General features: G+C 40.1%; 1 protein-coding gene across 1 annotated transcript in view; it reads right to left on the bottom strand.

Annotated features, from left to right (window-relative positions):
• EVI5 (ecotropic viral integration site 5) overlaps positions 1-14,457 on the bottom strand; it is a 169,616-nt gene that overhangs the window by 21,795 nt on the left and 133,364 nt on the right. The window contains exon 19 of the mRNA XM_040999074.1: positions 12,779-12,874. Within this exon, the coding sequence (XP_040855008.1) occupies positions 12,779-12,874 (96 nt within the window). The remainder of the gene's footprint in view (positions 1-12,778; positions 12,875-14,457) is intronic.

The raw sequence follows: 14,457 nt of genomic DNA on the forward strand, positions 1-14,457 counted from the left end.
TAGAAATGCGGGGACAGAGAGGGAGAAGAAGAGAGAAGGAGAGAACGAGAATGGGAGAGACGGGGACAGAGAGATCTCTCCACTGGTTCTCTCCTCCAATGGCTACAAAGGCTGGAGCTGGGCTGACCAAAGCTGGGAGTCAGGAGCTTCTTCTGGATCTTCCACACTGGTGTAGGGCACAAGCACTTGGGCCATCCCCCACTGCTTTCCCAGGTACATTAGTAGAGAACTAGATCAGAAGTGGAGTAGCCAGGACGTAACCAGCATCCCCTCTGGTATTGTAGGTGGTGGTTTAGCCCACCATGCCACAACTCTGGCTCCAATAATTAAAAAAAGTTTGACTTACTCAATCTGAAGGAAAAAAGATTTTTCTTTAAAAAAGATACTTAAAATTCTGAATTTTTACATTTAAAAATATAGCATACATTAAAATTTCATTGGGAATAATATTAATGAAAATGCAAAAAGACCCATAATTCTCCAGTTAATATTGATTAAAAGAAAATAATGACTAAAGAAAATGTAAAAAAAAAAAAAAAAGAAAAACAAAATGTAGTTCTTAGGGGAACTTCACCATATCTATGTATCTATCTGTCTATAACTGAGACTCAATGAAATGAATACATTATTTGGCTACAAAATGAATGCACATAGAAATAAGCATGCTATGAAAATTCATTCTTAGAAATATAGGGCATTATAACCAGTGAGAAAAATTGGATAACTTAGTGGATAATTAAAAAAAAAGAATCCAAATTAGATTGAAAGGATCCAAATCAGCTCTAAATCACATCGTATGGGCCAAAACCTTAAAAAAGCAAAATTCAAAGCCATTCCAAAACGGAACCAAGGAAACAGGTTGTATTTCATAGATGTCCTCTTGCTTAAGACAGCCTTCTCCTCAGCCTTCAGATCCATCTCTATAAAGGCTATTTTCAGTACCATGCACTAAAAACAAACAGAGGAAGTCTCTTTCTCCTTGGTTTCAGGGGTACCCCCCTCTTCATTGTTTTCCCTCCTCCCTAAATAAAACAAAAAACACCAAAAGTATTTATTTGAGAGGGAAGGAAGGAGACAGGGAGGGAGGGAAGGAGAGCGAGACAGACAGAGCTATCTGCCTGCTGCTTTATTCCGAAATGCTCACAGCAGCCAGCGCTGGTCCTCAGCTGAGGCAGGCAGCTGGGAACTCAATCCAGGACCTCCCATGTGGGGTAGTAGAGACTCAACTGAGTCCTCATGGCTGCCTTCCATGGTGCACAGAATTAAAGGAAGCTGGAATTGGGAATGGAGCCAAGACTTGGAACCCAGGCACTCTGATAGGGAATGTGGGCTTCCAGGGGCTGCCTTACTGCCAAGACCACTCCTTCCCTCATACCCATACATTGCTCCTTCCTGGCTTCCTTTGTTAAGTTTTTTATTTGCCTCCAAATCTTTGCACATGCACCTCTGCTTGAATTGCTTTTCTACTATCCTTCTTCTGGCTCTTTTCTATACCTTCTTTACTACACAGATGAGGCAGCCCTATGACAACAGACCTGCTATCATGCATCTAGACCATGCTGCCATGTGGTGCCACAATACTGCCCAGATGTCATTCCCTACCATTCTGAACTCCTTAACAACTGGGTCTTTTATATACTTAGCACAGCACTTGGATGGAAAGTACCATTACATACAAAGAAAGAGAGACTGAGAAAGAGATAATCTACCTGCCTATTCATGTCCCAGATGGTCAGAATGACCAGGAATGAGCCAGGTTGAAGCCAGAAGCTTCACTCAGGCCTCCCATTTGGTGACAGGAGTCCGAGCAACAGAAGATGATTGGGTCATCTTCCATTGCTTTTCCTAGGCCATTAGCAGGAAGTTGGATCAAAAGTAGAGCAGCTGGGACATGAATAGGTGCCCATATGGGATGCTGGCATTGCAGGCAATGGCAGCTGTACCTGTTTTGCCACAACTCTGACCCCTGAAAGCGAATTTAATGATCACTTTACTGATGTCTGAGATCTGAGGATGCCACTAGTATGGTTTCCTCACGGGACTGCAAAAAGAGAAGTTTCTTCCGTCCTTGAATAAAATCTGCTTATGAACTGCTATAAATAACCATGAAAACCATCAGTGGAGCTTAGTTATCTCCATTTCCTTCATCTGCCCTTATTTCCCAAAATTTAAGTGCCATTTTCACTTTGCTTCTTTTAAGTTGGTTTTTAATACTTGTGGGTGTGAGCATTTGGTCTAGCAGTTAACACATCGTGTATGCACTCACCCCCATTGGAGTGCCTGGGTTCAATACCCAGTTTGGATCCTGACTTCAGCTTCGTAGCAAACGCACAGCCTGACAGGCAGCGGATGATGGCTCAGGTGGCTGGGTTCCTACCACCTGCATGGTTAGTGACTATCGGTTTGGTTCCTGGTTGCAGCCTGACCCAGCCCCTAGCCATTGTGGACAGCTGGAGAGTGAGATGAGAGTGGATATGTTCTCTCTTCTCAGCATCTCTTGAATTTAAAAAAAAAAAAAAAAAAGATTTACATTACCATTCCAATTGTCATGGAGTAATTAGTAAAAAGTCTACCTCTTAAGAGATTTACTGACCAGCAATAATAAACACTGGTTCCGCCCCAAACACATGAAATCTATCTATACTCATGTAATGTTAAGCGTTGACAAAACTTCGCAGTTATCCACAAATTCAGCATACTGCGCCAGGACCTTCAAAACACACTAAGAAATGTAAGTTTCTACTTCCTGACCGGTGTGAGGTACTTTTTTTACTTGGAGCATCGTGGGTCTGAGTCTCTAGTTTGAAGCCGATTCTTTGCTCTACAGGTATCTCTTGCTTAGGTTTGACCCTTTGAGAAGACTTTCTGGAGGCATTTTAGGTAACAGTCTTCACAAACTTCCTTTCTTGCTATCTTATTTTTTCTAATACCTTTACTTTTTATTTTTATTTATTTATTTTTAATTTCGTTTTATGACACGGTTTCATAGGCTCTGGGTTTCCCCCAACGCCTCCCCAGGCCGCCCCTGCATGTTGGATTCCTCCACATTGTTGAAGTAGCACAGTTCATATCCAGTCATGATTCCTTCATTGCTAACACCTTTAACTCATCCATCTTTTTTCTTAGCTTGATTTTTTTTTCTTTCTCAAGGAAGTGACTCCATTTTTGTAGCACATCCCCTTTGCCACTAAACCTGTTTTGTTTTTTGCTCACACTCTCATGAATAAACCCCCGTTCCTTAATGAAATTATTATCATTAGAAGCACAGATTTCATTTACAAGCTAGTATTTATTTTTTCTTTAACTTCAGGAATGAGATATGTAGATGCATATGACAGGACTGAACTCTCCTTTTATGAGTGGAAGACTGGAGACTGTCTGAAAGTATTGAATAAGGCAAGGCATCCTGTGTGTGATTTATTTCAATTTTCTCCTGAACGTGGTGTTTCAGGGGCAAGGAATGAACAGGAAGTAATATATAATCCTAGAGTTTAGAAAAAAACCTAATTTAGAATCAGCTGTGAATCACCCACTCAATTACTCTTCTAACCAAATATACTTAATAGCTAAGCTAATTTGTCCTTGAATAAGTTTGTATTTTCCAAATGACATGTAAAATGAATTGGATTGATTAATTTTTTTATAGTTCTGTGCATTTGGAAATGCTGAAGTTAGCTATAAAATCACAATTGCCTCTCTTTTTTTCAGAAAGCCACCGAAGTTTAAAAGCCAAGCTTTCAATAGCTACCAGGGGAGACGGAAGCAGAACCTAAATGACCAAGTGAGAGAAACTGCCAGCACAGATGGAAGGAAGCCAAGTTCAAAATCGATTGTAGAAAGAGAAGGAAGAAATACCAAGTGACACAGATGTCTACAACTCTACATAAGACACTCATCTGAGAGAAAGAATTCATTTTAACTCAGCTGAGCAATATGTATGGGACTCCTATGATGTTTCACAGATGGTAGAGGGTCAGCAGGATTACAATGGGGCAGTGGGTTATGGTGGATCAGAAACCAGAATGCCTGGGCAGGAGTTCCTTCTTGCTGACCAAACAGCTGTGTAACTTTGGGTAAATCCTGTAACTCTCAGGACCTCAGCTTCCTCATTCATAAGATGAAAAATTCAGACACATTTTAAGAATACTTCTGGTTTCAGAATTATATGAAACTTAAATCAGTTTACAGTACTTTATGTAGTGATATTATTTTAGACATGAAAATCTGTACATAGCACAACATTGTTTTCTTTGTAAATCTGGGACTTCAAATTAGGTAAACTGTATTCAAGCTAAGACGGTACATAGGAGAAGAATGGGAGGTTTAGCCACTCATTTAAAAAAAGTCAGTAGGGGGCAGGTATTGTGGTACCTACCACAGGCTAAGCCGCCCCTTGGGATGCCTGGGATCAAGTTCCATCTCTACTTCCAATCCAGTGTCCTGTGAATGCAACTCAGAAGCAGCAGGTGATGGTTCAAGTACTTGGTTCCCCATCAACCACAGGGAAACCTGGATTGCATCCTGGACTTGACTTTGGCTTGGTCCAGTCCCTGGTGATGCAGGCATTTGGGGAGTGAACCAGAGTGTGGGAAAAAAAAATCTCAGGCCCGGCGCGGTGGTGCAGTGGTTAAGGTCCTCGTCTTGCACGCCCGGGATCCCATATGGGCGCCGGTTCTATCCCGGTAGCCCCGCTTCCCTTCCAGCTCCCTGCCTGTGGCCTGGGAAAGCAGTCGAGGATGGCCCAAAGCTTTAAGACCCTGCACCCACGTGGGAGACCCGGAAGAGGCTCCTGGCTTCGGATCAGCATAGTATCGGCCGTTGAGCTCACTTGGGGAGTGAATCATAGGACGGAAGATCTTCCTCTCTGTCTCTCCTCTCTGTATATCCGCCTTTCCAATAAAAAAAAAATAATAAAAATAAATCTTTTAAAAAAAAATCTCTATCTCCCTCTGCTTTTCCAATAAATAAAAACAAATGTTTAAAAGAAAAAAAAAAAAGAAGCCATTAGGCATAATATCTTAAAATATAAATAGAGACAGAAGATTACAAAGCAGCAGTAACCATTTGATTTAAGGGTCTTACAGAAATTTTCACAGGAGGAAAAATAAGACATCTCATTATCTCCATGGAATCTTTTGGACTGGGAAGAAAAAACTAATTATCTGAGGTGTGTGTGAGCTCCTGCATGGTACTTTAAAAACTGCTCCAATGAGAGAAACAACAAATTTAAGGGCTGCCATTGTGGCACATGGGGTTAAGCTGCTAACTGCAGTGCTGCCATCCTATACTGGTTCAAGTCCCAGCTGCTTTGCATCCATTCAGCTCCCTATCAACGCCCCATGGGAAGGCAGGGGATGATGGTCCACATACATGGGCCCTTGCCACTGCAGTTGGAATCCTGGGCTGTTGGCTTTGGTTTGGCACAGCCCAATCTGTTACTGCCATTTGGGACTGACCCACTAGATGAAACACACCTCTCTGTTTTTCCCTGTCATTTTGACTTTCAAATAAATAAAATAAATCTTAAAAAAAGGGGGGGGGGGCGGCCCAGCAGCGTGGCCTAGCGGCTAAAGTCCTCGCCTTGAATCCGCCAGGATCCCATATGGGCACCTGTTCTAACCCCGGTGGCCCGGCTTCCCTTCCAGCTCCCTGCTTGTAGCCTGGGAAAGCAGTCGAGGACGGCCCAAAGCTTTGGGACCCTGCACCCGTGTGGGAGACCCAGAAGAGGTTCCTGGTTCCCGGCTTTGAATCGGTGCAGCACCAGCCGTTGCGGCTCACTTGGGGAGTGAATCATCGGACGGAAGATCTTCCTCTCTGTCTCTCCTCCTCTCTGTATATCTGACTTTGTAATAAAAATGAATAAATCTTTCAAAAAATTTTTTAAAAATTTAAAAAAGAAAATTTAAGGGCATAGTTTTGTTCTTTTACTAGGAAGATGGGACAGGTGGTGCTGTGTAGCAGGTTAAATATGAACTCCGGAACAGCCAGAGTCCACAGTGCAATGCCTGGGACTGAGTTCAACATGGCTTCCTGCTAATGCACACACTTGGAGGCAGCCAATGAAAGCCCAAGAACTTGAGTCCCTGCAACCCACATGGAGACCCCAATGGATGTTCTGGTTCTTGGGTTTAGCCTGTTTGGCCTTCACTGTTGTAGACATTTAGGCAGAGGAGTGAACCTGTTGATGGAAGATCTTTTCATTATTTTATTTCAAACATACAATAAAAAAAAGGAGCTAGCACATATCTATGAAACTAATAGGAATTTTGTTTTTAAAAAGCTGCTATACTCTTAGGGAAAATGGACATTTTCTACTGCAAAAACATACACAAAGTTTTACAACTCTATACCTTAAGAGCTTTTCTCAAACACTAAAATTTTATTAAAAATTAAAATTCAGTCATCAGTAGCCATCAACACAAATAAAATAAACTTTATTTTTGAGTCTCATTTCTGCCACAGAAGTAGCCTGTTTTGGCAATGTAGTTTGCCAATTCTATTCTTGGCTACCATTCTCTAAACCTGTCAACAAACACGCAGCATTGCAGTATCCACAAGGCAACGAAGACTGGGAGAAGCAGGTAGTACAGAACAAGCACAAAGTGAAAAAGGTATGATTCATTATGAAATAAAGAGAAAAAATAACTATCAGTAACTATAAAACCAAATGACTAAGCTGCTTTTTTTTTTTTTACATTTAGTATTTGGGTTTTGTTATTAATTTAAAAAATGATCTCATTTATCTCATTTATTGGAAAAGCAGACACACAGAAACACATATATCACTCATTTACTTTTCATTCTCCAAATGCCTGCAACTGCTGGGGCCAGGCCAGCTCAAATCCAAGAGCTAGCAACAGGGACCCAAGCACTGAAGCCATCACTTGCTGCCTCTGGGGGTGCACGTGAAGAGCAAGCTAGACTGCAAGCTGAGCTAGGACTTGAACTCAGGCACTCTGATAGAGCATGCAGAAGTCCCAAGCACCAAATGCCTGGTCCATGAAGTCACTGTTATTAAGTTCATTTTTAAGAAAGTTTAGGGCAATGTGTAACCCAATCACAGCCCCATGCTGAATGTTCCTTCCTTTCTTTTTTTTTTTTTTTAAGATTTATTTATTTATTACAAAGTCAGATATACAGAGAGGAAGAGAGACAGAGAGGAAGATCTTCCGTCTGATGATTCACTCCCCAAGTGAGCGCAAAGCCCTCTTTGGGACTCCTGCTCTCCACATGCTCCAGGTTTCTTCCTGTCTGTCCCAATGTTGATTCTGGTCTCCTGGATTGGCACTCTTGATCCGAACTGTGAGGAATGCCTTCCTTTGAATGTCAATTACTCTCGTCTCACATTTAACAGAAAACAGAGGTCTTTTTCTTCTACCTTCCCCTAATCCTAATCAGTAGCACCAACCAGCCATTCACTCAATTTCTCAAGCTCGAAATGTGTTTTCTCTTATGAGAAGCATATCTAACGAATCCATATGGTGACATTCTACTTCTACCCTCCTTCCAAACCACTCTTATGCTCCTTCCTGGATTATTTCAATAGACTCCTGATACATTTCTATTTCCATTCTTCCCTTTCTACAATCAATTCAACATCATCAGGCAGCAAAAAATGAGGGCGAAAAACCATTCAAAAGCTTCCTATTATAACAGGAACAATAGTGTACTAAGAACAAAACACAAATTGTAACTACTGACTTATAATGCACTGTACATGATCTGAGCTCCCCCACTCCACAATCTAGGGTTTCTTTAGCATGGTTTCTCAAAGAGCCCCTCATTTTATTCTGTAGTCTTTTTGTTAGTTGTTTCTTCTGTCTGGAATGTTCTTTCTAACGACTTTTACATATAATGACATTTCTTTGCATTCCTTTTGCAGATTGTATGCCACCTTATCTGTTCAAAACTTCTTCATGGAGTTACTGCCCTATGTCAGCACCGTTCTGAAGGCTCAGTAGTAATCAGAGAAATGCATATTAAAACCTTGACACAGACAGAAAATATCTGACATTAGAGTAACTGATTGTACATGTTGATGAAGCTGTTGAATAGTAAGAACAATCTTCAATGCTCATGATGTGGCATGACCACTGTAGCAATGCTACTAAAAGATCAAACTAGAAATAATCCAAATGTCCACCAACAGAATCAACTGTGGTATATCTATGCAAATGGAAATTATATAGCAATCAGAGTGAACAGCTTATTGCTATATTTTACAATATTTTACAACAAAATTCCCAAAATCATGTTGAAAGAAAGCAGAAAGACATAAAAAGAGTACATACTGCACGAAACCATTCATAAAAAAAGTGCCAAAACCTAAAAAGTATTTTATCAGACGCAGGGCTCATGACCACCTTTGAGAAAAGCCTGAGTATTGCCAGCGTATGAAAAGAACGCTGGGTGCTTCCTGGAACTGGGTGGTAAATCCGAGTGTGAGCACTTTGTGGCAACCCACTGAGCTGTTAACTTGTGGTCCGGGTAATGCTTTCTGCTATGCTTTCTATGCAAAGGAGTTTCTTAAAATGTTCAGTTTTGATGATGGTGCATTTTTTCTGTTACAAAATATTAAGAATAGTAATAAGGAATGCAATTAGGTCTGCTTTATGAAGAACCACTGAAGAAACAGCTGCTAAATGCCTCAGCATCAGGGACAGCTGGGGCTCTTCTAGCAGACTGATCTGTTCTTCATATACTCTAAAATATGCAAGTGACCAGGTTTCTCCTTTTATGCTTTTTTGTATTGCTTTTATTCAGAGTTCTGTATTATATGCCTACAACTATTGTTTCTTCCTTTTTCTCAAAAAATTGTTGTTTTCTATACTGTGGCATTTGCAGATCTCCTTAATTTCATCTAGACCAAGGAAGAGTATTAACACACATGCTTTAAAGGCTCCTCTTTATTTTTAGAAACAAGCAGTTTGGTTTCATTTTATTCTAGGTTAATACTCTGCAACCTGACTAAAAGTTCTGCTTTGGAGTCCTAGCCTCCACCACATACTAGTTATGTGACTTTGTACAAGTTATTCAGCCTTTCTATAGCTACAAAACGTGAGTATTTGATAGGCTAATCATGAGGGTTAAAGCAATCATCTAAGGTCCAACACCTGGTTTAGCAGCTGCTGCATGAAATGTTCAACAGGGAAATGTGCTCCATGTAGAAAAGCAAATAAAACTAGAATTACTTTTGTAAAATTTTAAGGTCATAAAATACATTAAAATTATTAAGACATCATAAAATTCAACAGAGTTGTTTAAAGTGGAGAGATTTTAACTTTTGGTATGTGTTATTCTTAGTCTGAAATAAGTTTTTCCAGTAACATCCACTAGAACTATTATATCACCATCAAGAAGTGAAAAACACATGTGCACTCCAAAACATTTTCAGACCACTAGGCTAGTATGTGCTTTCCCATAAATTATACTGTAAATGTATAATTTACAAAGTTCTAATGGACCCAGAGAAGTCTAATTGACTGGTGATTTAGTTCAGCCACAGATTATACTTCTAAATACTTCTACACCCAAGTGAGTCCTCAGTGCATCTTTGGGCTTCTAAACCAGATTACCTTTCTACCCACTTCTCTCTTTTTGACATTTGTAAAATATCATTTGTTCTTAGTGGTCAACAGCTGTAGGAAGATAGTCACATTGCAGATGGTTTATTAATTCCTAGAACTAATGATTTTATTTCATGTCTCTGCCTTAAATGTTCTGGAGTCTCAATGTGCCTGACAAACTGCTTACTTTTTTCTTTCCTTTTCTTTTTTTAAAGAACTCAGCCCAAATTGTTGTAATCTGATTCATGTTTATTTCAAAGAGGCTATACAGCACACAGTGGGTGAACTTGAAGTCCTATGATCTGAGCTAAAAAAAAAAAATCCAACCTGTGTCACTGACTAGTGCATGACCATAAGGAGGTACTGAATTCCTAGGAACATTTTACCACATGTAAAACATGAATGATAACAATGCCACTTAATTTAGAGGACTACTGTAAAGATTAGATAATGGAAGCATAACACTTAATACAGTGTCTAACTCGGAGCAATTATTAAATAAAGGGCAGCTAGTACATTATTTTCACAGCACAATTTGTGTGTCCCACTCCACTGTAGATTGTGAAGCCCTACAGGGCACAGTCTGTTTCAAAATCCTTTTTCTTCAGTTCTGAACCCAGGGCCTGTCAGGCGCTCTGATAATGGGTGGGCAGGATGGGGAGGAGTGTGGTAGGAGGCATAAGAAAAGTGCAGAAAGTGGACACCTGGATTCTGTTATGGGAAGAGGATTTAATCATGTTCTACAAGGTTCCAAGAAAAAAAAATGTTTTTCCAGGGAAAGTGGATAAAATCAGGAGCAAAACTAGTCAGGCAATTAGGGCAGGAGTGCTAGGGGACAAAGAAGCCACTGGGAGGGATTCCAGATGCAGCAGGAGCTGCACATCAGTCTCTATTTGCAGTACCAGCAGGGAGTTCTTGTGGTTAGGTCAGTGGCAAAACACACTTACTGCATGTATGCAAATTTAGGCAGCAGGGTAGAAGAGAAGAGTAAAAAGCTACTATTAATCACCATTCTTAAGACTGCAGATACTGATGATATGGTTTTATGATGCCTGGGTAAGCAGCACAGAGAACAACAGGGCAAGCTGGATTATCCTCTGGTTCAGTTTGCTCCTATTTACAAGTAGCAATATTCAAACAGCATCTTGCTTGGCAAGATACTTAATAATTGTGAATCTCAAGTTTACATCCATGGAACTGAAACAACAGCACCTTTCATGGGGTGGACATCATATGGATGTGGTGTCTGACATAATGTTTGGCCCATGTTAGGTACTGGTACTCAACAGATGGTAAATACTAGTGTTATCGCACACACCTATGGCGTGTTCAGCCATTCATAAAACCAAAAAACAAAAAACCCACCGCACCCAGGTGTCAACCTGACTGGGTTCAGGAATACCTAGAACTCTGGCCCGGCATCATTCTGAGTGTCTGAGGGTGTTTCCTAAACAGCTAAGCATGTGAATCTGAGTGGATTTGGTAGAAGACCAAGCCTCCACGTGTACAGCACCATGGAAGTCTGGGGAGAATGAACACAGAAAGCCTGTTGGTCCCTCCCTCTGAGAGCTGGGGCACACAGGGCTCTCCTGAGTTCCGCCTGGGATTCTAGGAATCGGTCCAGTGCCCCAGGCTTTTTAGTTTTGAAGTGAGAGTTATATCCTTGATTCCTCTGGTTCTGATGTCTACAAACTGAGATTGAACCCTGTTCTGGCACCCAAGTTCCTACCCTGCAGGTAGAGACTCTTTCAGGTCCTCCCAGCTGTTATAACCGCATGAGCTAATCATCTTTAAAAAAATCTGCCTTCAAATACCTATATACACACACTTATCAAAATTCATTGTCTCTAGAGAAACCAGAGGAATCTAGCACTGGCAGACAAAATTGACATTTGTTGATTAGTTTTAGACTAATTTAAAAAATAGTCACTTTATATATCATTTCCTTAATTCAGCAATATCAAAGCTGCTTATCATCATACTTGGACATTTTACGTTAGTCACAATTTCATCTAAAAATGCCCTCTTGATTTCAAAGAATAATTTCTAGAGTTGTCAAAAGAATAAGAATTTCTGGAAAATGCCTATTTGTATATTGTGTTTTCATACATGTTTATGGATAAAAACAGATTATTTTAAAATGTATACAAATAGGTAAACACAATATGTGTAAGATCCAGAATCCCTCAAATTTTCCCATAGCTAAAGAATTAGCATTTACATGAATAATGCCTCAAATCTCAGAGAAAGTGAACTACATGTTCCCTTTTTGTTTACATTTTGGTCCTTCTTCATCCAGAATCTACTCTTTGCCTCCAGGAGGCATTGCCCAAAACCATCGAGACTTTAACTGAGGCTGTAATACCAGGAAAGGGTTATGTCCAAACTTTTTCCTTTGAGGTCTAAATTTATTTAGTGGCCAAAATAAGTTTCCTTCTCTCTTTTTCCTTCTTTTATAATAAAAGAGGTTTGTGTTACTGTTTGAAATCTCCTAAAGCAAGAAACATTACTTCACAAACAATTCAAAAAGATTAATATCCTTTCCTACTCATTTTGGTAAGATATTTATCATTAAAAAAAAATATATAGGCACAACTACTGACCCAGAGCTACATTAGCAAAAAGTATCTCTTTAAGTAAAACACATTAGTTTCAATACTTTAATCAGTACAGTTCCTAGTAAAACTAAAAATTTCATGAACTGAATAATACAGACTCAAGACAGAACCAGTTTTAAAAAGTGTTCAAATACAAAGAAATCTGTTAACTGATATTAGGCAAGTATCCTTTTTTGCAATCTCAGAGATAGCACCATGAGGGGAAAGAATGCATGAGTAATAAGACTTCCCTGCTCTTCACAACAGCAAACACCACAAACCAACTGTACAGGTGAAAGGCGAATTTTAGTTTACTGGAAAGTAACTTAGACACCAAGGCAAACTACCAACAGCTTCAAAACACAGTAAGAAAACCTGTCATGAAAATATTCACCAATTTTTCAGCTCACGATTACGGTTTTAGGAAAGCACATCTTTAATGAGCAGAAAAAAATCCTTTAAAAAGAGATAATCTTCTAAAATGATTAGTTATAACCAAGGACTCACAGAAAATGTTTAGCATGAAAAAGCCAGTCCTGCAACCAGTAATCAAGGGTTGTTACGATGCAGAGGAAGGAAGGAAGAAATATGTGAAGATCAAAATTTATCACTTACCTCATGATTGAGCTCTGCTATCTGATCTTTCAGTTCCCTAATATACTGGTTAGAATCAGACTTGTTTAGCTGTCCTTGAAGCTTTCCTTCTTCTTTCTGTGTGGTGACAACAAAGCAAAAACAAGAGATAATTTTCACAGCAGGTACTAAAATATTTCAATAAACAGGTCAGCTTCAGTAGACACATCCTTCAATTAGCTGAATCAAATCTACTCTTAAATTGTCTTTGAAAAGTAACACATAGTAAACAATACTGAATGGCTGCAAATAAGTTGTTCATAATCAGCTCAATTTAAAAACTGTAGCTTTTGTGGAAGTCTTAGAAAACAACAATTGCATGGATCTTCTAATTAAAAAAAAAAGTATCCTAGAATTTAAAGCTGTTTAATTTTAGGGTAGCTGACTCTATCCATGAGATTCAAGACTCAGTCAAGCTTCCTACAACCACACTGGATTTGCTTGGGAGAAAAGAAAGGAAAGGGGGGAAAAGAAAAAGCTCTGCAGGGGTCAGCATCGTAGGGCAGAATAGGTAGAGCAAGCCAGCTCCCTGCTACCGTTCCTGGAAAACCAGTAGAGGATGGCCCTAGTTACCTGGGTGGCTGCCACCCACAATGGAGACACACATGGAGTGCCTGGCTCCTGCTTTCAGCCTGGCCAATACAACCACCATCTGGGGTGTAAACCAGTGCTCTGTGTGTGTGTGTGTGTGTGTGTATAGCTCTGACTTTTGAATAAATACATTTAAGAGTAAGGAAAACAAAGTTCTCCAAATCAATCTCAAAAGTTGAGGAGGACAACCCTGAGTTTCTTTCTCTGATCATCTCAAGAGTATTTTGGGACATGGTACTATGGCATAGCAGGTAAGTCACAGCTTAGGATGACTGCGTCCCATCTTGAAGTGGCAGGGTACACAGTAACTTCTGATCTAGCCTCCTGCCGATGTGCACCTGGGAGGCAGCACATGATGGCTCAGGTAGTTGGGTCCCTCCCATCCACGTGGGAGGGATGCAGTTCTAGGCTACTGATTTTGGCCCTTTTTTTGGCAGGTGTCTGGGAATCAATTGGGAGACAGAAGAGTCACACATATTCTTTCTCTCCCTTTCATAAGTAAATCAACTTCAAAAAATATATTGGGAGTCCTGAAATAGCTGGCTAAAAGGTCCTTCTAATCCTAAATTTTCGAAGATTATCGGGACCATTTGCCAGGGGTAGAGACAGATTTGAAAGAGCTTTCTTTTTGTTTTACACTACCTGAAAACGAACATGAACTGTTTTAGATAAACAGGCTTATAAAAGAGTAAATCCAGAATTGTCTTTGGAATCTCCAGATAAGTTAAAATCAGGAAGCTGTTTGTTGATGGACAGCCTTTTAAGATTAAAGCCCTGATCCAAAGACATTTCCTGAAGTTATTGAGTAACTCCTGAAACTGGCACACCATCAGTTAACTCTGAACGGTTCCCCAGCTGCCTTCCATAGATGGAACCACCGGCAGCAGTCTTTGCTCAGTGCATCTCCTCATATTTTGTACGCAGATAGCCAGACACCTGAGTGTACACGCACACGTTTTTGTCTGTCCTGCATACCCTATGCATGCCGTTCTGCATTTTGCTATCAATCTCATAACAAACCAATCTGAAGATCATTTGGTAGCAATCCATACAGAGCAGAAAGATATACA

This window comes from Ochotona curzoniae, unplaced genomic scaffold (genome assembly GCF_017591425.1).
Source record: "Ochotona curzoniae isolate NIBS_2020 unplaced genomic scaffold, NIBS_Ocur_1.0 scaffold_1037, whole genome shotgun sequence".
Lineage (NCBI taxonomy): Eukaryota > Metazoa > Chordata > Mammalia > Lagomorpha > Ochotonidae > Ochotona > Ochotona curzoniae.